This window comes from Cebidichthys violaceus, unplaced genomic scaffold, assembly GCF_023349555.1.
Source record: "Cebidichthys violaceus isolate CVI_PGR_0920_01 unplaced genomic scaffold, fCebVio1.0.p SCAF_2, whole genome shotgun sequence".
NCBI classification, from domain to species: domain Eukaryota; kingdom Metazoa; phylum Chordata; class Actinopteri; order Perciformes; family Stichaeidae; genus Cebidichthys; species Cebidichthys violaceus.
Window position 1 is genome coordinate 23,867,382 of NW_027176372.1, and position 25,221 is coordinate 23,892,602.

Consider the following 25,221-nt stretch of genomic DNA (forward strand, 5'->3'; position numbering starts at 1 on the left):
TTATAACATTTTATTTATAAACATACAGTTTTGCATTTAAACATCAAATGAATCTATATTTCGGATAGTGTTCAGGTGAATATTACAATAAATACAGAGCAGACGTGAAGGCTCCTGTTGAGACGGAGAGCTCCGTCTATAAGAGACTGGAGATCCATTGGAGAACTAAATGAGGATAAAAAGTAATAAAACAACCGGAACAGAAGCTTAAAACACTGTAGATCAGAGCGGAGAGGCTGTAGGAGCCGCTCAGCAGGAGCAGGAGCAGGAGGAGGAGGAGGAGGTTCATACAGCAAATCATTTGGTTTTAGGCTTAAACGTGCACGTTTCTTTTTTAACATCCGCAATACACAACCGAGCTCCTCTCATACAAGTCCAAAAAATAATAATGAAGCGAGTGATTTCAAAAGTCCAGATGTTGAGCTTTCATCCGACCGAACACTGCAGCTGGTGTCAGCGTTCACATCACCTCCGCTGTGAACTGGATGAAGCGTTGTGTTTCTGTATACATGGATCCTACCACTGAGCAATTATCAAAATGAGCTCAATTAATAGCGTACAGAAGTCTACATCTCTCTAGAATAAAACAACATTCAGAAATAAATCAACGGTGTCCCCCTGCAGTAAATATCTTTATCAAATGTCTTCCTTTCTGTTTATCACCGCAAATCACGGAGGATGGGGGGGGGGGAGTTAAAATGAAGGGTGCTGTTCATGTAAAATAAGCAGAATTCATGAAGTGAAGTGAAGCGTGACGTAGGGAGAGCTGCAGCCCGTCTGTCTGCAGTTTAAAGGTTCAAATCTGTCCGAATCCTCCCTCAGAGATCAAGCAGCACCGCTGGGGGTCGTCCTGCTTCACCTTAAGGCACATTAAAGTCCTGACTTTCCGGGCCGACCCGCTGTGACCCGCTGTGACCCCAAAATCAGCTCACGAGTCGAGTTATTGCCCTGAAGATGAGACTACGTCTATAATGCGTGTGTTTTATATGAGAAGCTAATAGTTCAGGTTCGGGGCCCTGTGAGGGCCACAGGATCACAGGGGGTCCACAGGGACCCGGACAGCACTTTATGAATGAAGGTTCTGTACATGTCGTCGTTTCAATCTCGTATTAAAACTAAAGGGTCACACAATTATTCATATGTTCTTGATCCCGTCTGTTGAGCTGCCTGACCACACATTCACTTTATGGATTTTTATCCAAATTAAGAGTGAAATGATAACAATGACTCAGTAACTAATATACTGCATTTACATCATAACTGAATAGTGAGAATATATTTGTTTTCCAATCAGGAAAATAGAATCTGATTCAACAACACGTCCTCTTTGTGTTCAAACTTCAGCCTCCCTGAGTCTGAAGCATCGCCTCCTATCTCCAACATGGCCGCCACCCCTCTCTCTCTCTCTCTCTCTCTCTCTCTCTCTCTCTCTCTCTCATCAGATGACATAAACACGAATAATATTTATGTGTATATATATATATATATCTATATATATATAGATATCTTTTGAAGCGTTTGACGTCCCCAGACCCCCGTGATGACTCTTCATTGGTTACTGAGCTGCAGAGGATGCAGAGACCCCGCCGCGCTGTGAAGGAGGTGATGAGCAGATAGTCGCTTTAGGACAGGGATGGGGTTTCTTCCGGTGAACCTTGAGCTCTTCTGATGAGCGTCACAATGTGGTCGGCTGTCCGGCCGCTTGAAAGGAAGAAAGAAAGACAGAAAAGGAAACCCACAGTCTTTAGAATGTTAGGGGTTTGTAGAAGGACACGCAGCTGTAATGAAAGAAAAGCTCTTTAACGACTTTGGAGTCTTTTGATCGAGTCTCTGATGTGATTTTGTGGTCTTCTGATCCCCACGTGATACCAGCTGATGGGAGGTTATGTAAATGAAAACGTGAGCTTGAACTTCTGCTCTGGTGCAGACGAGGGGAAAAGGACGGAAAGTTACCGTCGTCCTCTCCCAGCCGCTGCACGTCTCTCTTCCTCCCGACGCAGCTTCAGATTGTGACGCTTCCTGTATTAAAGGTTCTAGATTACAGAACGCTGGTCTCACAGAGAGGCTGCGGTAGAGAAGGGAACCTTTGAAGAGCTCCTTTAACTGTTCCATCAGGTTTACTGTGAAGGTAAGAAACCAAACAAAGCTTTGTCTGCTTGTTTATGAGCAGCGTGTTTACTGCTGGTGCTGCATGACACCATCGCCTTATTGAAATGATTCATCAGTGAAAAGATGAAATATGGCCGACATTAGCAAACAATAAGGAGCAACAACACCCCGTTTATAACGTCAGAGAACAATTAAACTTTGTACTTATGAGTGTGATCTTTTTATTCCTGCTGGTTTGTTGTTAGATATTCAGAACGGTGGGTGATTTGAACCTGACATTCATAACTCAGTAATGATTTGGACGGACGGTTGGAAACGTCGTTGTAGAGACAGCAGACAGAGAGAAAAGGAGGGCGAGACAGAAGAGGGACAGAGAGCGGAGGGCGGAGGGACTTACAGCGGGAGCGGATGTAGCACTGGTGGCAGTTGAGGAGGCCGTTTCTGATCCGGACGTCCGTCCCCGTCGTCGTGTCGCCCAACTGTCCCTTACAGACACCGCACTGCAGAGAGACAGCGGGGACATCAGAGACGGATTTTAAGCATGAAGCTGTCGTTACTATATAACCAAACAAGACCTGAACCAACAATCTGTTGTGTCTTCATACGATGCTTTCTGGCTTCATCGTTATGTCTCTGACACTCAGTGACTCCTCACACAGCTGGGCAGACACAGAGCTAAATAGTACATTTGCAGGGGGACTATTTTCAGCTGCGGATTAATATACATTCGCTGCTCCTGACCTGTAAACACGTCAGCCAGTGAAACACTGCACTGCTACACAGTAGCATTCGTACTGGTAATGTAACCGAGTGAATTCTGTCACCCACCTTGAAGCAGTGGATGTGGAAGTAGAGACTGAGGGTCTCTATGATCATGGCCGCCCCCTTCCCCAGAGGCTGCCCACAGCTGGAGCACAGCTTCTTCCCACTGACAGACCTGCAGGAGGGAGAGAGAGAGAGAGAGAGAGAGAGAGAGAGAGAGAGAGAGAGAGAGAGAGAGAGAGGACGCTCTGTGACACTAGAAGCTCCGTAGATGGTGTGAAGGACCGATTACTGGAAACAGTTAGGCTCTTTTGATGGTGAATATGAAAGAAAAGCACAATAAGCTGTTCATTTGTCAGTGTTTTGTTGAAACAGCAGCGCCTCTCTTTACAGTAAACATCTACTGATCTTAAGGTCCTCCTCTGCAGTGGACCACAGTGAACAGAACAATAGGTCATAAATACATTCCATCCCTTGCCTAGTGTTACAGTGTTTCAGTGTCGCTCCTTTTGTGCCCTCTGTATTCTATTCTCCCAATTCATTAGTAATTAAAAATGTGTTTTAATGACCCGGGACTGAGCTGGACCATTCATGTTGTTATCCTTCATTGCATTGAAGGGTCCTTGCTGCAGTGCTACATGTCATGAGACGAGTGCAGAGATGAAGGCAGCGAAGCAGAAGATGACGGTGCAGAAATGACCCCCCCCCCCCTCCCCCTGTTTGTGATGCAGTACCTGTTGGGTGCTGGAGGCAGCGTGTCTGGAGGCGGTGGACATGCTGCGGGGGCTTTGGATGAGCTGCGGCACATGTTATTATCAACGGGACCGCTCCTGGAAATGGACAGCAACATGCAACACGACGATGACTCACAGCTACTGCGACGCTATTGGCCGGCAGAGTCAGACGAGAACCAATCCAAAGCCAGAACCAGCTGAACAAACTACATCACTCAGAGAGGTTTGAGCAAAACCCAGACCTGCCTCGCTCTCTCACTGACTCTAATGGATGTTTAGAACACTTTCACTGTCACAGACCATCGGTTCTTCATGTGGAGGAAGACTATGAGGGGAATATACAGGCGCAGTGCGCCACCTGCTGGTCGAACAGGTTCACTGAAGGATCCACTCTGCTAGTCACAAATATGTATTTACAGCCAGAATGAAACGGGAACACAATCAAACAGAACAACTCACATGAGGAAATAAAACGGTTGAGAATGGAATCTCCTGAAATCAATGAATGAACTAAAGGTTAACACACACACACACACACACACACACACACACACACACACACACACCTCCTATCTCCTGCAGGCCGGCTGGGCTTGCCGCTGTCTGCTGAAGGCTCTTCTTGCTTCTTCTCTGGAGTGGAGGTTTTGGTGGTGGGGAGCTTCTGGCCGTTCTGCAGACTGTGACCGAGAGTCTCCGCCTGACTGCTGCTCTGACTCACCGAGCTGAGGAGCAGAAACAAACCGTATCGACACGACATACGTTTATTTCTCTTTTCATATCGTAGGACTGATCCCACTGAAATCTACAGTTTGATACAGCGATGCAGCATTAAACACATGAAGCTCCAGCTTCAATAGATGAAGACACGTATCACATGAAAACAAAAGGAAATTGGACATTTCACAGTGTATCTGCAGGTAACCATTAAGCGCTCTACTCCTCTACATATTGAGCTCATCCGTTTCTCACAGGATTGTAAATAAGCTCGTTATTGAAGGACCACATCTTAAGCTGCTCAGAATCTGTCTTCTACGTTCATCACTTGGCGATCGGCCGCTAACCTTCTGGCTGTTTTCATGCTGTCGTCAGCGGTGCTGATGTCACTGGTCCGGTCGTTTTCTCTGCGTTTCCATTCGACGCTCTCCGTGCTCCCCCTCTGTGCCGTCCAATCACAAACAGGGGAACGGTTAGCAGAGCGACCGATCGACAACAGAACACTGTGACTGTGACCCAGACCCCTCTCCTGGGTCGATACTTAAGCAACGCTTCTAACAAACTGTAATCAATCGGCCATTCACCGACTGCCTCTCCAGCAGCTCCTGCTTGCGTTCCCAGTCGGCCAGCGAGCGGACGATGGCGTCCCGGGGCTCCGAGGCGGAGGAGGCCTCTCCTCGGCTGGGGGAGGGCAGCGCCGAGGAGCGGGGAGTCAGAGGCGCCACCGTTTCCTCCAGTATCCTACGCTCCTGTTGTGATGGGAGGTCACTGTTATCACAAAGTACACTTTTCTACACGTTCATACATTGAACTCGTCCCGTAACGCACAGGTCCCCAAACACGCACCTCCTCGTGGTACTTCCTCTCCTCCTCCGCCACCTCCCTCTGCGCCTTCTCCCACTCCTCCTTCAGCTTCTCCTGTTCACGCCGGTACTTCTCCTGTCACCATGGCAACAGACACACGACATACAGCACAGAGCCTCAACGAAGGCGAAGACGACCGAGCTGAGCGGTGTGCAGGAGACGTATATCCGCCGTCGAGAGGCTGTTCATAAAGGCTTCAGGACACGTTTCTCCTCTAGTGCGTTCTGCTGAATTTAACCTGCACACCTGCTGCAGCAATAGATACTAATGTAGACTAACATGTACATGTGTGACTCCCTCAGGATGTTCTCTAAGTATAATAAAGAGAAAACTAAAGAGACCAGAAGCAGGCACTGCGGACAAAAGGCAGAAGTAGAGCATGCAGAGGTTCCTACACAAGCTTCCTTTCAAAAGCTGCTTTAAAATTGTTCATAACTTGTTTTAGTTATGTATGCTGCTATAACAGCAGCTGGGCAACATGACTTCAGATCATCACACTCGTTGTTTCACTCTTTTCAGACTTGTGTAGGAACCCCGAATTCAAAAGATCCAAAATGTAGAGAGAAAGCAACACGAGCAGGACAGATGACAGATGACAGAACAGAACAGGACAGGACAGGACAGGACAGGACAGGACAGAACAGAAGAGAACAGAACCGGGACGTCAACAAGCACATTGATGCACCAGACAGACATTCATCCATTTCAGCGCATCTCATCTCAAACAGACGAGAAATCTGTCCTCATCTCTGTTCATCAAGATCACACTGAAGATGAGGACAGTACGTCATGGATGCCAATGAATCCTTTACATTAAAAACATGTGGACCTGAGATGCACCTCTGGTTGGTTGAGGAGAGAGAGGGTGATCAGGGCAGCAGCAACAGCAGCAACCTGGACAAAGTCCTTTGTGTGTGTGTGTGTGTGTGTGTGTGTGTGTGTGTGTGTGTGTGCGTGAGATGGAGACAATGAGCAGACAGAACCACACTGGAGGTTCTTCCGCTGCACGACGTCGCCCTCTAGCGGTCAACGTGTGCGTCTGGCGTGGCGGGGCGGTGCCGCTGGGAGGAGGACAGGCTCAGTATAAAAACAAAACATGGAGGCAAGCTTTGCAAGGAGCAATGAAATGTGGTGAATCCATCTGATCCTCACAGAGCCACTGCATGATTCACAGCAGGTTCACGGTAACGTCTACCGGGCTGAGCTGAAGTTTGTAGTTTGGACATTTACAACCGACGATCCGCTCGGTGCCTAACCCTCACGGTGCTGGTGCCTTGCTCCAGAAGGAGCTGAACCCCTGACCCTGCGGACCCATGCGCCATGCTTCACCCGTCGAGGTGTTCTGTGTACCTGCAGCATGCGCTCCTGCTCTTGCTGCCACCTTTCCTGACGCTTTCGCTCCTCATCCGGGTCCCAAGACCAGCGGTCACCCCGCCTGGCCTGGGGCAACACCGGGCCTGACACCTGATAGACCCCAACACACACACACACACACACACACACACACACACACACACACACACACACACACATCAACAACATGCACAAATACACACACATATTCATGCACACATTCACATTCACACTCACCAACAAACCGACCACCATTCACACACACACACACACACACACACACACACACACACACACACACACACACACACACAGACACATATGTGTTTACACATCCACCACAGGAAAAGAAGAAGGGAAGGGAGGAGACAGAAATAGTTGATCTACCACAACAGCACTACTCCAATGCTAGCCAAAGGATTCCTACTAAGGAGAGAGAAGACAGAGAAAGAGAGAGATGAGCTCAGACGGAAACAAAAGCAGTCGCTGCCGTTCTCTACAGCGTCCTCATCTGGCATGCTACATGAGCAGCTGTGTGTGTGTGTGTGTGTGTGTGTGTGTGTGTGTGTGTGTGTGTGTGTGTGTGTGTGGTAGAGCCACAGTGAGTTCACAAACACCTGATCCTAGAAAATGATGAAAGGTTTAGCGACCGTCTTTTTTTAAACATAGGTTATGTTTCTATCTAGATGAAAGTCTTTGATGTTTCCTCATTCTTACCTGCAGACTATGTTTTCAGTGTTTGACTCGTGTTTAATCTGTGTGTGTTCATGCAGTGTGTTAAGCTACACTACTGTAACAGGAGATGAGCCAGATGAGAAGCGCAGTAAAGCACAATATGATGTCGTCAGATGATTCTTTTTACTCACGTTTCCACAGCGATCCTTCTCCATCTCTTCTGTAGAGGAAACGGGACAGAGAACATTAGTCAGGGTACAACCAGGCAAACATTTTGGATGCATGTCATGAAAACAAAACGCCTTTAGATGGGACGAATATTTAGGGAAAAAGACAAGTGTTGGTTTGACGGCTGAAGATGCTGATGAAAGAGAGAGAGAGAGAGAGAGAGAGAGAGAGAGAGAGAGAGAGCGAGAGAGAGAGAGAGAGAGAGAGAGAGAGAGAGAGATCGGTCCACCAAGAGCAACGTTCTACACCTGGATTAACCAATGAGAGGTCTCATCTTGCTGCTGTTTTGAAGTGGAAAGCTGTAGATCTAAACTTTTTAAAATCCCTCTGGTTCTGATTCAGATGTCGAGGTGAAGAGAGTTCCGGTCAGGAGTTATCATCACAGGTTCTATTTGAATCTGTTTCTATGTGTCTCTGTGCTGATCCGCTCTCAGTTCAGGAGTTGTTTACAGACCACCGATCAAACTCTTTAGAGTGAATATCGGTCGATCGGAGCACCGTAGTCGAGGTGGACCTGACGCTGTCGCTCTCGGTGGATCAGACGATGGTGTAAAGCACAATGAGGCAAACGGAACATGACGTAGGTCATCCATGATGACGGTCATAAACAGACGCAGGTGACCTACTGCACTGGATAAAAGCATCCTGATCAACATGAGTCAAAATAAAGAACAGTGTAACACTGATGAGGTCTACTGGAGCATGTCTACACCACTATACTTCAAAAGACATTCACAACAGAGCGAGAGCACATCTGGAAATGAGCGACGGACAAGAGATGGGACTGAAGGGGGCCGTTGCGCAGCCCTTGAACAAACGGCAGGGAAACCCTGTGCGCTCAGCGACCGGGGGACGGAAACATGAGCTCCACCGATGAAGGAAGGGGTTTACCTGGAGGGACGAAGAACTCCCAGCGTAAGTTAGGGTTGCTGGTGGCCAGCGGAGACCTGATACTGTTTGCAAGCTCTATAGCGAAATAAAAAAAATGTGCGGGTGGAAGGAAAGGAGGGAAGGAAGGGAGGGAAGGGAAGGGAGTGATAAGGGATAGACAGATGTCAAAACCAAGAGTTGGTATGGACAACAGAGAACTGGAGAAATCAAACTGGGGAAGGCTGTTACTGTTGTGCTCATGTGACACTGTAAATCAGTTAGAACTGGAGAAACAATCTTTAATCTCTAAAGAGGCTGTGACTCAGATTTAATAAAAAGTCAAGTCAGAATAAAGGAAGGAAACAAACAGTAATGCGGTGCTTTTATCAAACTATCTGGGACGGTATGTTGAACCTCTTTAATGCTGCATGTTGTCGTTGGGTCTCAGGTCTGATTAGCTTGTCTTTAGAGTGCTTCACTTTAGAGTAAATGCCAATTCAAGATCTTTGTGTGTTGAGCAGATTCAAAAACGTTGATAATAATCACACATAAGTCAACACTCCTTTAACTGTGATCCAAACATTACAACGACACACAGAGAGAGAGAGAGAGAGAGAGAGAGAGAGAGAGAGAGAGAGAGAGAGAGAGAGAGAGAGAGAGAGAGAGTCGGGCTGAAAGGCAAAAAGGGGGAAAAAGCCAGCAAGGAGAGATCTGCTAAAACAACTCAGGAACCAAGGAGATGCATGGAGAAGAAGCTGCCGGCTTGGTGTTTGGATGTAAAGAGTTCACCGACCTGCTGTCGTTTCCCTCGACGGCCGACATTCAAACGATCCCGGAGCAGCTGAGCTCGGTACGTTCTCTCTTCTCCGTGACGAGTCCGGGGAACTGGGAACACTTTCCTGCAGGGAGATTGAAAGAGAACCCGTTGGCTGTCAGGGTGAGTGTTTCTTTAAAGGTCGTGTGAGTGTCGGTAGCGGCCTCACCTGTAAAGCTACAGGCTGACTCTGCTGAGTGTTCACTCCTGACGGGACAACGTTGGAGTGTTTGGCTTCTGAAAACACAGTTTGATTAAAACTGAGGATTAAAGACACTTTCCTTTTACATTTTTTCTCAAAAGATCTATATTTTGTGTTTATTCCATAACTTCTAGGTCACACGATAACAATGTCTATGATCAACCACTAGGGGTCAGTGTAGCAACATGCCGCTCAGACCTGCAGGAGGCGCTTGTTGAGCCGCAGCGTTGGACTTCTTCTCTGGAGACGCTGCTGATCGGCATCCAGTCTCCCCAAAGCGTTCTTCTGGCTTCTGCAGCTTTATTTATTCAAAGATGAATAATGAATCAAACAAGCCTGAGATCAGGAGGCATGTGTCGGGCGTGAGGTACATGTATAAAACACGAAGAGGTCAATAATCACGAGACTGTAAAATGCATTGACAGACAAAGAGTGAACATGTGACACAGGTGTCTGTAGGACTGATTAGTAAAGATCCTGACCGATGGGAGCGAGGTGGGCCGGCTGGGCGGTGTTGAATGACGGATGACTTCTTCTTCTTCTTGGACGTCCTCAGAAGTCGGTTCCGAGCCGCTCGGAGCCTCCTTGGCCTTCGCTGACGCGGGGCTTTCTCCTCCGGTGGAGGTGAGCGGGCTGCGTGTCGGTGAGGGAGCGTCTCCGGTGCTGCTGCTGGTTTTGGAAGGAGACGCCTGGAAATGAGGAGGAGATTCCCTCCCTTGACTGTGAGGCGTAGCGGGAACGTCGTCGCTTCCTACGTCGCCGTTGACTCGGAGCAAACCGTCCGCCTGAACGGGAAGACGAGACGTTTAATATCGGCTTCATATGCACAGAGTTCAAGAAGACGCTCTGAAAGCATAACAGGGTCCAGACAGTACATTCAATCATGAAGAACTATAATTCAATTTAACTCTGATCCATTTTGTCCTGATTAATTACAATATGACCTGTTGCATATTTGGCTGATGGGCTAAATATTCTCTTTTATTGGATATTGTCTCTATTCTGTTTGGTTCTGTATGAGATTCTTAAAGTGTGTGACTTGTCTTAATGTCTCGTGATACGACTTAGCTGCTGGATGACAAAGTTCTGAAACATCTGCAGGAAACATCGGCTGAATTTCCGGTACAGTAAAGCTGCTCTAGCTCAAAATATTGTCAACAGTGCACAACATGATGATGACAAACAGAGAAAGGAAGACGGACTCATGCCTACGAACCCAGAGCCCTCATCTGTGCTCACTACCAGCCTCTCATCTCGGTCCGTTATCAGCTATTCATCCAGCTGGCCTCTATGACAAAGAGCCACTAATGTATGTGTGAGCGGTAACTTAAGACACAGCGGAGGAGTCGGGTGAATGCAGGCTCTCAGTCTGACCCCCCCCCCCCCCCCCCCCCCACCTCCTCATCCCTCTCCTAGCGGCCTGTGTGGGCCCTCTTTGTCCGCCCGGAGCCCACTTCACATCCAGAGGGCCCTACTTGTCAACTTCTTAAGTCAATAGGGAACAGAGGGCTCCATTGAAAGCCGGGCTCTGCTCACAATCCCGACAAGACATTCCAGAAAAGCGCTGTGCTCCGTTCAGTCTGGTAATAATCTGAACCCTCCCCTCCTCACCACAACACAGGATCTCAGTTTGAATATTCCAGAAGAAAAGGAAATGGATCCTGTTGAGAGTATTTTTGAGCTGGACTGAAACATTACATGCTTCTTCTGGTGTCTGGTGTTTTCCTAGAAACCACCCGTCTCGTCACCATGGCGGTTCTGTGGCATCCTAAAGGACGAGCCAAGAGAGCTGGAGGGGAATCCCCCCCACCCCCCTGTGAGGACGTCAGCCCACACGGGGACATAACCACATGTAAAGACGTTACACTAACCGAATCCCAATCACTCAAATACGAGTCTGAACAGAGTCAACACTGAGCTTTAACGGTGACAACCAGACGCTTCAAGAGTCAGCGACCCACACGGCATCAGGGTGCTGTACAGCGGATTCACAGCAGCATTCACCTTCATGGGAAGCTGAGAAGACCTCACCTTGCTAGGCCACGGTTCACCCGCCGAGGACCGGGGCTGGAAGTAAGGCTTGGGCGTCAGCAAAGGCACCGGTTTGGGCGACAGGGTTCGGGAGGACGGCGGCTCGGACGAGCGAGAGCGGATCTGAGGCCGCTGGTGCGGCGGGGAGTCTTTGGGGAACTCTTCGATCCGCGCCTCCAGCGTGGACGTGAACTTCGGAGCCGGGGCGGACTGCTGGCGCAGGTACCTCAGGGGCCCGTCGGGGTCCACGTCGAAGGGGTCCGGGGTCGTCGGGGAGGCGGACAGGGAGAGAGGGAAGGGAGAGCAGGGACAGGAGGGGTCGGCAGATACGCTGCGGTCCAGGAGCTTTGGCAACTGCAGGCGTTCCAGGACGGTCTCACTGATGGAGAAGCGCTGGGCGTAGCGCTGCAGGATGAGCGACGCCTCCTCTTGGGTTCTGGCTCTGCGGTACGCGTCCCGCAGGTCATCCTCACGACGCTCCCTGTTGAAGAGGAAAGGAGGTAGAGGAGGGACAACAAAGCAAATCAGCCGTTTGATTTCCATTAAATAAATGTGAACTTTGTTTCTCCATTGTTAGGTATCTCTTCTACTTCACTCAGCAGACCTGCTCTTTCTCTTTCTCTCTATGGGAGACCTACTCCAGGAGGAGTCCTGTCACCTCCTCTAGGAAAGGCCTAGTGTCCGTTATTCTCCTATTGTTTTGTTGTTTTAGCTGAACACAAATCAAACACCCTATCTGTGTGCGTTTCACCTACTTCTCCTCCACTATCTCTCTGTAGGTCTTGATGCTTCTTCTCCTCTGGGAGACACAGGGGCCTCCAGACATCAACTGCTCCATCATCTTCCTCTCCTCCTCCTTCTTGATCAGGTCCTGGGAGATACTCCTCCTCCGGTTTTTCCACCGGGCCAGGTCCTGACACACAAACGGATCGGAAAGACTTTCAGAGGGCTTGGCTCTGCAGCGCTGCGAGACCTGAAGCCTGATTTAAGTTGTTTAACTGGGGCGCAGCAAAACACTACTTTGCTTTGGCCTGCAGGCACTCAAATCATTGCATATAACTTATAAACTCCTGACAGCACAGAGACAAGACATACAAAGCAGATGAGACCAAGTCATCTCAATGCAGAAGGTACAAAACCGTCTTACTCGAGCGTCAATAAATACACAAACTAAAGGAACGAAGAATAAACGGAGACACTCACATCCTGCCAGTGATCGTCCTCTTCCTTCATCCTGTTGTACTGGTTGTGAATCAGCTCATGACGCACCTGACTGTGAGGCTGCAAGATGGCCTCCTCCTCCCCACGCATGTCGATCATACTCACACTTCTAAGGAGAGGAGGGAGAGAGAGAGAGACAGACGGAGGATATGGACGGTGAACAAGATGTGCCGACGTGTCATCTCCACAGTAGGACGTTGTTAATTGTTTTTAGTGAGCCTGCTCGTGATTCTACACCTTTTGATTTCGTGCGTTGTGCGGTTAGTACGGTACGCTGGTGACTTTGTGAAAACACTAAACTTTGAACCAAACCTCTGTTCTAAACTCGGCACTGGCTAAAAAGACGATATTTCACCCAAAATCTATGTTTCTACTGTAATATAAAAACCCCACATCATCCACAACAAGGATTTTGTTCCAATCCATCATTATTATAAAGAGAATAACCTGTAACCACCGACTCAGCATGGATAACAAAGTGACAACAATAAGACCACATGACTGGAAACCTGTTCATCTTCAGAGGTCACCTCTTGATTAGAACCAAAACGACAATCAAAGTTAAACAAAAGAATGAATGGAGTCACTTTTCCTTTTGAATAATCACGTCACATTCCAACAGGACATGCGTCACATTAAGGTTGTTAAGATGACATTTAATGAGACCTTTGACCACATCAGGAGCAGCTTCAGGTTCCTGTGGTTCTAAGTAAGAACCCGTGTCACACTGGTCACACTGGTCTTCGTCGTTCAGTCAGTCGTGTTAAAGCATTTTCAGATGAAGACAGTAAAGTTCAGTCTTTTGGTTCGGAGCATCTTCACACACAAAGTCACGAGTGCATTAATAGTTGATTTAATATTGATCCCGAGTGGAACAATCAGAGATGACTGACGTGTTATTCTATTGTAAAGGTTAGTGGGACGAGAACAATCCTCTGAATCACAACAAACAAAGCATGTGAGTCATGTCTTATGAATCATCTCCACGGTGTGACTGTGGTTTGGTTTGTTATTGACGAGGAGTTATGAGGAACACTGAACGTGAAACATGCAGCTGGTAGAAGCACAGTTTAGTGAGTCGCCTCCACTGCAGACCTGAGTGAACACATCTGAGAGGAGCGGGCGGTTTGTTGAGTAGAATTATTGAAAACATATTTATGATGATATTTCAGATCAAGTGTCTGCCAGCAAGCAGTCAAACATGTCCACCGTAACAAGTCCGTTAACTTATTTACAATTTAAGAAATGCAAGTATGAACAATCTGCTTCATTTAATATGTTTTCAGTTTACATGGATGTCTTGGTCCAGTCATGAAACCACTTCTTCATGACATTCAGTAGATTGAAGGACCAGAGGAGCAGTGACTGGTTATCACTGATAAAGTTCTAAAGTGAAGGATTGAATCGTTTCCTCTTCTGTGTTCATGACGTAACAACAGCTGAACATAAAACGATTATCCTGAGGAAAAGTTTAACTTCTTTTTCATTTTCCAGGTGAAAAAATAAAATGTTTTGTTTTGTCAGAATAATAATAAACACAAGGTTCATATTTTATGTGCTGACATGTAAGTGCTGCACTTCAGCCTCTTGTGGCCACAATGAGTATTACAACAACAAACACGTCTTTTTAAGGAACTTAGAAAGATTATGTCGACTAATCTTCTTCAGTCATAAACACACAAAAGAAAACTATTTAGACCAGAGTTGTGTTTTGTCTCACTTTCCTCTCAGTGCTTCTGTTATTAAAAATAATAAACATAACATCATGTGACCTTTGATCAAACAAAAACAACAGGATCAAGAGATGAAGGTCTTTAAATGACTTCAAGCTTCGGCAGATTGTCCCACTTCATAAAGAAAAATCAGATTCAAAGACTCAACGAACGGTTGAATAAAGACTTATTGAACGGTTGAATGATGACTGAATGAATGATTGAATGATGACTGAATGAACGATTGAATGATGACTGAATGAATGATTGAATGATGACTGAATGAATGATTGAATGATGACTGAATGAACGGTTGAATGATGACTGAATGAGAGGTCTGTTTAGTGCAGTGCTGGGTCAGACAGCTGAGCCTCTGAGTGGTAAATGGAGGACTTACTGTGGGTCATCTGACACACTATGTGTGTGGCTGAATCTACAGACGGCGGAGAGCATGGAGAGAGAGCACAATCACAAATGAATACACTCGACAGAGAAACACGTCATTCACTCAGGAGAACATCAAAGCACAGAGATGAACATTTGACATCACAGCTGACGACGGGTTGAGAACGGTTCATTGCTATTGTTTTAATCAGGTGTGCCTGCTGGTCTAGTCTAGTCTATCTACAGATGTGTGTGTGTCAGTTTCTGGGTTTACTGCTGATCCTCAAACCAAACACAAGGGGGCGGTCTCATCCATAACACAGCCAGAGCAGAAGACACTCTACCGCATCACTGCAAACCAAAACTGCTAGCATACAACGGACGCAGACGGCGATGATAAAAGAAGAAGCACATGCATGTGTTATTAGGCAGCACAAGAGGAGCATCGAGGACGCGGCTCTCGTTCCGTCTGTGACCAACGGCTGTAGGTTTGGCCTCAACCTGCGTCTTCACGCGGTCGGCTCTGTGGAGCTGCCTCTGTGATGTTCAGGGTGTGGGAGACAGAGTGGCCTGTGGCTTCTCACCACCACAGAACAAGCAGACTAAATTAAGAGACGCCTCGCTAAACCAGGCCCAGATAGACTGCTGTAGTAAAACCTCTACTCCCCGTATGTTTGGAGGAAGATGTCAGGCTGTGACACAGTATTTTACCGGCATACATTGGACCGGTCGATGTTTGATTGATTGGTAACGGTTTGACCAATTTATTACCAAATCATTTGGGTTCAAAGTGGGTCAAATTCAGTGTCTAAGAGATCAAAGGACGCCATCTAAGGTCTCAAACGCTTCTTCTCCTAACTTCTTAATAACACGTTTCCATGCATTCTCTTTACAGCAGCAACAGCTTTTTAGAAAGCGACATCAGTTTGCATTCATATGAACAAAAGGTCATTAGGTCATCCAGACAGCAGCACTGAGGTCGAGGTCACATGCTGACATAAGAGCAGATCTTGATTTTAAAGACGGATTGTGTAGTTTTGGTTCATTTAAATGTGGTGCGGTTGCTGGAGGGGGCTCACGTTGCTGGAAGGCCGCTGTCCAACCAGGAGTTCCCTCTCTGCGGGTCGTCGCTCTCGCTCAGCGCTCTCCCCTTCCGCCGGCCTGCATCGGCAGCGGGCACAGGGAGGAAGTGGGGGGGACTCGGGGCGGTGGCGCGTTTGGGAGAGGTCAGCGGTTGGCGGGACCGCTTCTCATCTCGCTCTCCATCGGCGACCGACGGGACACCGGCGGCTGCCTTCCTCACAGCCTCCTCCTCCTCCTCCTCCTCCTCCTGCTCCACCTGCTGCTGCTGCTGCTGCTGCTGCTCCGTCACAGGTGGGTGTTTCTCGGAGGCGATGACGAGGCTCGTTGCGGTGCTCGCCGCTCGAGACGTCGAGTGGTGGAAGAGTTCCTCTGAGCACGAGCGAGCCGGAGTACTGCAGAAAGCAAAGCAAACTAAAACGTACTGCCGCCTGGTTTCATCAGACAGCGTTCCTCTGGAGGAGCCTGAATGGAGCTGTACTCCACGAGCTCGCAGGGTTTAAACCTCACCCGAGCAGGCCGGATGAGAGAACTAACAGCAACGGAGCCAAAAGCAAAAAATTTGCTGAACCCTCAGTTGTCTGTCATCCAGCTACTTTGTGAAAGGGTTATTATTGGACTATAAATCCCCAGGATGCATTGCAGGGAGAGAAAGGCTGTGAAAAGGCCAGGCCCCAGTCCCAGTCTGCTCAGGGTCAGGGAAGGAAGAAAGCCTCATTTCCTTACATCCTGAGGGTGGGTCGCCTGTTCCCTGGGAGTGTGTGTGTGTGTGTGTGTGTGTGTGTGTGTGTGTGTGTGTGTGTGTGTGTGAACACCGTGCAGTGCGGCTCAGTGTGTACATGTATATGCATGGGTCTGTATCTGAAGGGGTGGTGTGCAGTTTTTGATCCTGGAATTTGACAGAAAAAACAGCCATGTGTTGATATTATACAACTGCTTTTCAAAGATTTGACTCCTGGCAACACTGAAACACAAAGTCCAGCCTCAGTTCTCTTCTTGAAAAATGCAAGCCGTTACCAACTAAAGAGGCCGATATCAAAGCCTCTTAAAAACATCCGAGAAATCCCCCTTTTCTTTGGAACGCAGCGATACACAAGTCAGATCTCCGTGGAGCATTCCTCTCACTCCCTTGAAACGCTGACAATCCAATCCATGCCATAACATCGGTGCCAGAAAGAGCTGGAAACCGGGGGTGTGACTCCAATAACTCTCCAACAACTCTCCAACAGGACCGTGAATGAAGCCACTGCTGCGCCAGGAAATAACACAAGATAGAGCTGGACTGTGAATCAACAACAGAGACCTGAACAGACTCCTCATGGGAGAAGCAGTGCGATCCTAACGGTCTTCTGATACACAACAGCAGCTTCACGGCTCGTAATCCTCACCCTGTTAATCCCACACAAAGCTGGTAATGTGTGACCCCGGGTCTGCTGGGTGAGGAGCCTGCATCACAACGGGGTGATCTCCATGCTTCATAGCCGACTCACCGCTACGCCGCTCTGGATAACAACGGCGTTGGAACCGATGATCTGGCGACGGCAGCGCCAAACAGGGAACGGGCCGGACGGAAACACCGGCTGTGAAAACGTAAACTACCGTACAACAGAGAGACGGTCCTGATGGAAACCGAAATAAGTGGATTACCCCGATTAACTGGGACATTGTTTGTGGACAGATGTGCTGCAGATTTGTGTAACTTGTCAGTATTTTGAGTATTTTTATTCACCTAGTATAGTCTGATACAGCAAATATTCTGCTGCAAAAAGAACCGACTGACTCAAGACACGGTCGAGTCATTTCAATAACTCTCCAACAGATTTAGCACTGCATAAAAAATGTATGCAGCAGAAAGGAGCCGTTGTATTTCCTTATATGCGGTCGGTGATTCTGGTGTGTTGTGCTTGGAGCAGTCTGAGGAACAGACTAGAGTGAGTGAAATCATGTGAGGCGATACGTCAGACGTCACAGATCTGTCCTCTGAAGACAAAACAAAGTCTTTGTACAACTTATTTTCCCCAAATGCAGCAACACTAGCCTGTAAACATGACAAAAAACAAAAACACTACACAACACTGTCACCACATTATCATTAGAGAAATCTAAAGAAACACTTTAAAACGTAATCTATTATCTTTTAGATTTGGTTGATTTTGAGGAATCGAGCAGCTGGTCTAAGAAGAACATGAAGACCTTTGCTCAGCGGTGACCATCAGGTGAGCGACAGGCTCTGCAGGGAGCAGAGGCTCACTGCTCCTCCTCACGCCCGCCGCACAGATCTTAACGCAAGGTGTGGAAGCAGGCTGCTCCTCTTCCTCCTCGTCCTCTTTAGTCTGCGTCACCGTCTGAATCTGTACCTGGGGTTCAAAGGGCGGGCTGGGAGACGCTCCAGGGGGGTCGTCTAAGCTAGGGACCTCATTTGGACTGTTAGATCGTCCATTCACACACACACACACACACACACACACACACACACACACACACACACACACACACACACACACACACACACGGGGGAAGGATGACGTCACGACATGGGAGCAGAATTAGCAGCAATGACCACAACGCGGTGGACACGACACAGGGAACACACAGATGTGGGGAAAAATGAGGTTCATGCAGAGGAAGGAGATAAAAACAACAACAACAGTAATGAATACATGCGTACACCATGTTGTGTGACACGATGGATGAAGTTAACAAAGAAAGAGATTAACACACAATGAGTGACACACACACACACACACACACACACACACACACACACACACACACACACACTTCAACAGATGAAAGCACACTAAGGACTCCACTGAGCCAGCAGAAACCTTCCCCAGTGAGTCATGATAAACCAGCGCTCTTTGCCAAACCAATAACTGTCAATAAGTCCATCAGACTTTAGTCCGCCTCGCCTATGAAACATATTTCACACGTTCGCTTCAATCAGAGTCGGAGCCAACGAAAACGCACATCTGGCCTCCATCAGCATCACTCACATGTTCACTACCAGGAACAATAATCAGCTGTTTACACATTAATCTGGACTTTACCACAAGTGACATCGTCTCTTGCAAAATGATTAAACATCACAGAATTTACACAAGAAGATGCCGGTTCGTATTATGTAATAATGTAATAAACAACACATGATTAGTATATATTCATGGTCTACTTCCAGAACAATACATCCCATTGTGTCTATAACAATACATTTAATTCACCACACATGCACTAGATCATCATTTAGCACTGCAGCACATCTTCTGGACATAGAACAGTGAAGCTTTGCGTAAACGATGCCGTGCTTCCCCGATTCAAGCTCTACCTCTCAGATTAAAGCTTGTGATCCTTCTAATTCCTCCACCAGGGAGACTCACCTGAGCGGTCTGTCTCCGGCTACAGGTGAAGTCGCGGTGCTCCAGCTCTTGCGCGCTCCGTCCTCTTTGTCGCCCCTCTTCTTGCGCAGCGGCGTCGGCACGTAGCCGCTCTGGTTGCTCCTGTTGGGCAGGTACTGGTTGAAGGGCATGGCGGTCCGCGGCTCGCTGACGGACGTCCGGCGCGCCGACATGTCGTCCTTACGGACGTCCGGCATCTTCCTGTGGGGGGGGGCGTCGGACTCGGAGTCGCTGCCGCGGCCTGTTGAGGATGAAGGAGTTCATTGAACCAACACACTATCAGGTTCAAAGAAACAATAGAAATAAAGGCAATATCACTTCCCCCAGAGTCGCTGCGTCATATACGCTGACGTAACATTAAAGTGCTGTATAGTGATTTTATAAGCAGTGCATTCCAGGAACTGAACATAAATCAACAGCGGATCGACGGCCTGTTTTCATGAAACAAAGCAAGCAACATAAATCATCAGGAAGTGAGTATTGTGCAGCTCCTGCAGTCTAAAGTCTCGCCTGCAGTTGGGAAGAATTCACTCAGGATCCCGTCTGGAACACATTGTTTCCTCTTAATGTCAAAGGCAACAGCTGGTGCTGCAGAGGTGCATCGCTCACCGACGTCTTGAATTCCTCCACGAGATGTGTGATACACACACACACACACACACACACACACACACACACACACACACACACACACACACACACACACACACACACACACACACACACACACACACACAAAAGGATAAATCCCACCGATGTGCGTTACCAGCATACCAGTCATTCCACCTCCATTCACTTGTTTTTTTGCTGACCCTAATTCAACGTTTGGACAGGTCAGGTAATGGACACCTGCAGCCCTGATCTAGAGGTCTCTCAGAATTCCTCTCCAAGATGTTCAGCACATGTGCTACTGGAGTTCCCCTCCCTCTGGATGTGTGCTCACTCAATCTATGCCCTCTGAATTTATGACTCAATGCATAAAACCCACAACTTCAACCAGATCTGAAGCGTGAAATCTTCCCTTAATGCTGAACCGATACAAGTGGATGCAGCTGCGGCTCTCAGTGGAAACAAATGTCCCATTTTGCAGTTGTAAAAGAACCTCCCTTTCTATCAATAGACTTCACTTGTATGCGGTCTAACAGACTGACAGATCGAGGTCCAGAAGAGGCCTTGAGGTATCTGCACTTCCCACAATGAGCGGTTCAAATATGACTCTTCTCTGCTCATCAATAGGAAACCATCCGAGTCGATCCATCTTTAAGGAGGAACTTGTGTCTTTACGGGACGATCGGCTCGCTCTGCACATCTGGGACCACTGGAGCTCGAGGGAGTGTTAGTGTCGGAGCCACGAGGTCCAGGTCAATACGGTAACTGGGAAGCAGAACCAGAACTACAGATGAAGAGTGATTCCCTTTAACTGTTCTTATAGTATTAACTACTGGGATGGTATTCATTTCTCCCATCATATGACACGAACGAACAGTCAAGTCTAGAGGAGTTTTAAATACCGACCTCAGGTTCTTACAGCCGCTTCCATTTAGGATCTGATTCCCGGATCATCGCTAAGCTACGATGCTAAGAATGCTATCAGTGAAGAACAACGTCAAAGCCTCTTTCTCCCTTTAACACATCGACGTCTCCTTCACCAGTTCAGAAAGAATCACCAGCAGCAGATTACAGCAGCTGGTGATAATTAGTGATTCTTCTCCAACTACTGAAATTTAGAGATGTTAAGTTCAACGTAAAATAAGTAAGTAAGCATCAAGTCATGTTCTGATTGTAGCTGAAGGTTGTGAATATTAGATTAAGTGATTCTTCCTCCTCAGCAGACAGAATGATCATATATAACATATAGAGAAGTGATCAGGTCAGGTATGGTGGTTAGGCATGAAGGGACGTGATGTGAGAGCAGCAGCATGGAAACATTCCACAGACCGGATCTCTGGTACTTTAGAAAACCTGTGCGATCCTCATTCAAGTCTATCCCTTGGGTTACTATTCCAAAGCACTGGGTGTTGTCCTGCACAGACAGACAGGGGAGGACAAAGTGTCTCATTTATCAACACTGTATCCGCCCACTAAACAAAAGAGCATCTGCAATATTGCATTAAATCCGTCTCCCTGTCGCCCAATTACTGTCCGAGTGAAGTCAGTTTACAGAGCTGAACAGTGAACAGGCTGCGTCTGAAATAAAACAGGACCGGCTGAGTCTGTGTGCATGTGGATAAATAGATGCTCTTGTTGTGGGTGGACTCAGAGCATTGTCATCCTGTTGTCTAGTGAGAGCCTCCTGGGTCTGACCCGACACCCCGCGACCTTCAACAGCAGCTCAGACTTTAGAACCCGTGACGAAATGAGTCCCTTTGTGTTCACGAGTGATGATGTTAGTCCCCGCGGTCGACATTTCACATAATGAGACCATTTCAAACTTCACATCAAAGTATAAAAAAATGACCTCATGAAACTTTACTGCCACAAACTAGAGAGCGAGACTATCAGAGGACTCCTTCCTCTCACCGACGACAGAATGATCACGTCTTTCCTGCAGAAATCTCCAAATGACATCATGGGTTTTTCTCTGGTGTTCCTCGAGGTCTCGGTGTCTTAATGCTGTATTTTGGAGGGATTAACAATGTGGCTGATTTTTCCCAGAATGACAGCTCGTTACTTTGCTTAGGATCAGCCGTGGGTTACAGGCGTCGGTGAATTCTGGTCTACTGAGAAGAAAACGTTCTGTCAAACAGCTGCGATGGATTTCTCCGGATTGTTAATTCAAAAATTAGGTTTGCCACTGATGTAAAGCTAAGATTAGAGCGATGATGATGATTCGGTGTGGTAAACAGTGGATATTTAGGTCTGATATTATATATATATATATATATATATATATATATATATATATATATAATTTGTTCCCTCTCGTTTCTGAGAAGCACACTTTAACATCCAGCGAGGTCTTTAGTTGGTTCCTTTGTACTTCAAACAGAGACAGTCAGACGCTCCCTGTTCTCTCTCATGCACTCAAGAGATGAAACGGACGTGAAGCTTTGTGACCACTTCTGTAATCTTTTATAGGCCATCATTAAAATTCAAATAAAGAGGAGCAACGAACAGCTTTCAATGACGACAGATAGTTAAACTCTATTTTTAACGCCACAGCACAAAGAATAAAAGTGTTTGCAGTTCATGTGTGTCTAACAGTAGCTGTGATTGTTATGTTACCATTTTGGATGCATCAAATTACATATGCCAACATGTGGTTAACTTACACTTATAAACAAAACTATATATAAAGATTAGAACACAGAATCAGATCTGTCTGTTCGGCCTTTTCTCATTTAGTTTGAATGATTCTTTCCTTTGTGTGCGTTAACACAGAACGACTGAATCCTAAAGGAAGTAGAACCACCTGAAAACACTGAACACACTGAAACGTTAAGGAAAAACAGAAGAAGAAGAAGAAGAAATACCAAACTGTAACTCATACAAGCGTTATGTAAAGCAGCAGGCTGTGTGAATTAAGATTACCTTCAGGGTCAGTCAAATAAACAGGTGAAATCAATCACACTGTAACTTCCTTACACAGCACTTAAAACTGTGCAGAGCTTCTAACCTTCATGATATCTTAACTGAGGATTTATGTACAGAGATGAGTCAGTCCAACAAATATGAACTATAAATCTTCATTCTGTCAAACGTGAGGATGTATTATCATGTGGAGGCGTGTCCTTTGTTCTGAAAGCTGGAAGATCAGTCAAGTGTCAGAACAAGAACCACAAAGAGTCGTCTGTCTGTCTGTCTGTCTGTCTGTCTGTCTGTCTGTCTGTCTGTCTGTCTGTCTGTCTGTCTCTCTCTCTCTCTCTCTCTCTCTCTCTCTCTCTCTCTCTCTCTCTCTCTCTCTCATATTGTAAAGCACTTTGTAACTTTGTTTTTGAAAGGTGCTAAATAATCAAAGTTATTATTACTATCTTTCGTTTTGTGTCACCTGACACTGGATGTCATGCTGGGGGAGCGCGTGTTACCAATACATAACTGAAACGTGTTGTGGGTTAGGGTTACTAGTTAGGGTTACTAGTTATTGGAGCTCATTCATAACGTGCCCAGAAGACAGACAGCAGACTCTGTACTGTAACAAAGCACTGAGATCATTCACTTGAGTAGAACACATTTCAAATACCGGCCGTTGTTCTGTGTCAACAACAGTTAGTGTTACAGTGGCTCGTTTATCTACACACTATATCAGGACACCACAACAGACACAAACACAACAGCCAGACCTGAATGACTTCCCTTCAACAATAGAGTTTGTGGTTTGGATAAAATGACAGCGTTAACCTGCAGCCTTTAGTTTGAAGGATGGTCAGTCCAACCACGAGATCACACCTTCACAGGCAGCTCTCACCAGTGTGACACCAGCGTGACACCAGTGTGATTATGACCGTAAAGTGTTTCTCACCATCGCTGCTGCCGCGGGTGACCAGGACGTCCGGAGACGGGGTCTGTCGTGAGCGTGAGCCGAAGGAGTCCAGGCTGTCGAAGGAGTCCTCGCGGCCGTGGCGCGGCGGGGAGAGAGAGTCGCTGCGCTCGGAGTCCCAGCAGTCGATGTAGCCACTGTCCCGGATGCTGCGTTTAGGGCTCTCTGCCTCCTCCGCCTCCTGGACATTTAGAAAGACACGCCCACCTTACATCAAGTGCACAAATCAAAGAGCTGCTGAGGGGTTTGTTTGTGTTCTGTCCCCTATAGGTCAACCTCATCCACAGCTGAGACACGGCGATGCAGCTAATGGGAGGTGGGGAAAGGCCTTTCCTGTCTCCCAGAAGACTTCCTGTTCCCGACCCCCGGACCGCCTGTTATGCAACTCGGCTGCACCGCCGCAGAGCTTCTGTCTCACGTCTTTGTCTTCGTCTGATGAAGCAGCCGTGACATTGCACAGTAAAGATGTGTCGTATTTAGAGCTTTGTTCACTCACATTACTTTAAGACGGCACACGGATAATCTACTCCAATGATATGAATGATATGTTATATAGATTTTAATTTCCCTCTCCCTGACGTCTCTCTGATGTCTCTCTGATTAGCCGTCTCCCAATGAGTTTCTAAATCTGCTCTCAGCCCAGCCTCACTGCTGTTTGTGATTGTGGTTTCTAAATCAAGCGGGCTACTTATTACACACATTTGATTTAATGCGATTAGCAGACACAAACACACGGACACAGAGAGCTCGTTGACCGGAGCGGAGTGAAGCCAGACTTCTGCTCAGTTGACTACTGACACTACTGAACACATCCAAACCCGTCTGACGGATCCTTTAACCGATGCAACTCACAGGAAGTGAGCAGATGGACCTGCAGCTGGTTCACTCGTTCACCTGCTTCAATCATTACAATCGTACGTTTCCATTTCATAAGCATTAGAAGTGAAACGTTAACTGACCATTTCCTTTTTTTAATACATGCAGCTGAAGTGAAATCTCATTTTATTATCAATCTGTTTTTTGTTTTGGTCAGAGGAACATCTGGGGAAGTGATTCTGCTGAGTTGGCAGAGATGTGTCGGTTTAATGGAACAGAACAGAGACGTCACAGTGAGGAATAAATCATGGTTACCAGTGGTTGTTTCCGTGCGTCTGTCTCAAGAGCTCGCTATTGCTAACTTTTCTTTGTCCCTTCAGGTCGGTGGAACCAGAACCAGAACCAGACGATTGACACAAGGACCCAGTTTAACCGAGGTCAGCCCTGGAGTTCTGTCAGATGATTTCTGAGTACATTTAACAAATACGCAGGTATTCAAACTGATATCCAGTATAATGTGTGTGTTGTCAGTCCGTTTGGTTGCTGCAGGAATGTGATGAGGGACAGCCTCTGTCCTGATCAGTTGTCCCGGTGCTCTAGATCTAGATTGGTGTGATGTTTCTAGGCCTGGTCTTTACTAAACAGGACTGGACAAACCTTTCGCATCTGTGACAGCAGGCCCTCGAACTCTTTCAGGTCCAGCGTGGGACCGTTGTAGGAGGTACAGCCGTTGGCAGCACGACCCAACCAGTAGATGGTGATCAGAACCTCAAGAGGAAA

The 25,221-nt window shown here is 47.2% G+C and overlaps 1 protein-coding gene across 7 annotated transcripts; it reads right to left on the bottom strand.

Moving 5' to 3' along the window:
• Positions 1-25,205, bottom strand: limch1b (LIM and calponin homology domains 1b). 7 transcript variants are annotated; one of them, XM_068715255.1, is made up of 23 exons: positions 25,099-25,205; positions 23,608-23,806; positions 19,131-19,389; positions 15,753-16,148; positions 14,687-14,722; positions 12,560-12,686; positions 12,112-12,269; positions 11,357-11,837; positions 9,808-10,110; positions 9,524-9,623; positions 9,293-9,360; positions 9,103-9,208; positions 8,331-8,405; positions 7,403-7,431; positions 6,534-6,647; positions 5,166-5,258; positions 4,904-5,068; positions 4,667-4,761; positions 4,172-4,327; positions 3,606-3,701; positions 2,938-3,046; positions 2,507-2,609; positions 1-1,701 (listed from the first exon to the last, which is right to left on the bottom strand). In XM_068715255.1, exons 1-23 carry the CDS (start codon positions 25,105-25,107, stop codon positions 1,676-1,678), a joined length of 3,303 nt encoding a protein of 1,100 aa, XP_068571356.1. In that variant the 5' UTR covers positions 25,108-25,205; the 3' UTR covers positions 1-1,675. The 7 variants fall into 7 exon arrangements, with proteins under 7 accessions (XP_068571356.1, XP_068571350.1, XP_068571351.1 ...); XM_068715249.1 differs by lacking the exon at positions 14,687-14,722 and having other exon boundaries at positions 25,099-25,180; XM_068715250.1 differs by lacking the exon at positions 8,331-8,405 and having other exon boundaries at positions 25,099-25,180.
• Between the last annotated feature and the right edge of the window lie 16 nt (positions 25,206-25,221).

Excerpts from the sequence above, each read along its gene's own strand:
- limch1b (XM_068715255.1), bottom strand. Across the intron at positions 7,432-8,330 it reads GGAGTTCTTCGTCCCTCCAG|AAGAGATGGAGAAGGATCGC; the intron begins GTAAACCCCTTC and ends TTTCCTCTACAG. Across the intron at positions 6,648-7,402 it reads AGAAGGATCGCTGTGGAAAC|GTGTCAGGCCCGGTGTTGCC; the intron begins GTGAGTAAAAAG and ends GGGGTCTATCAG.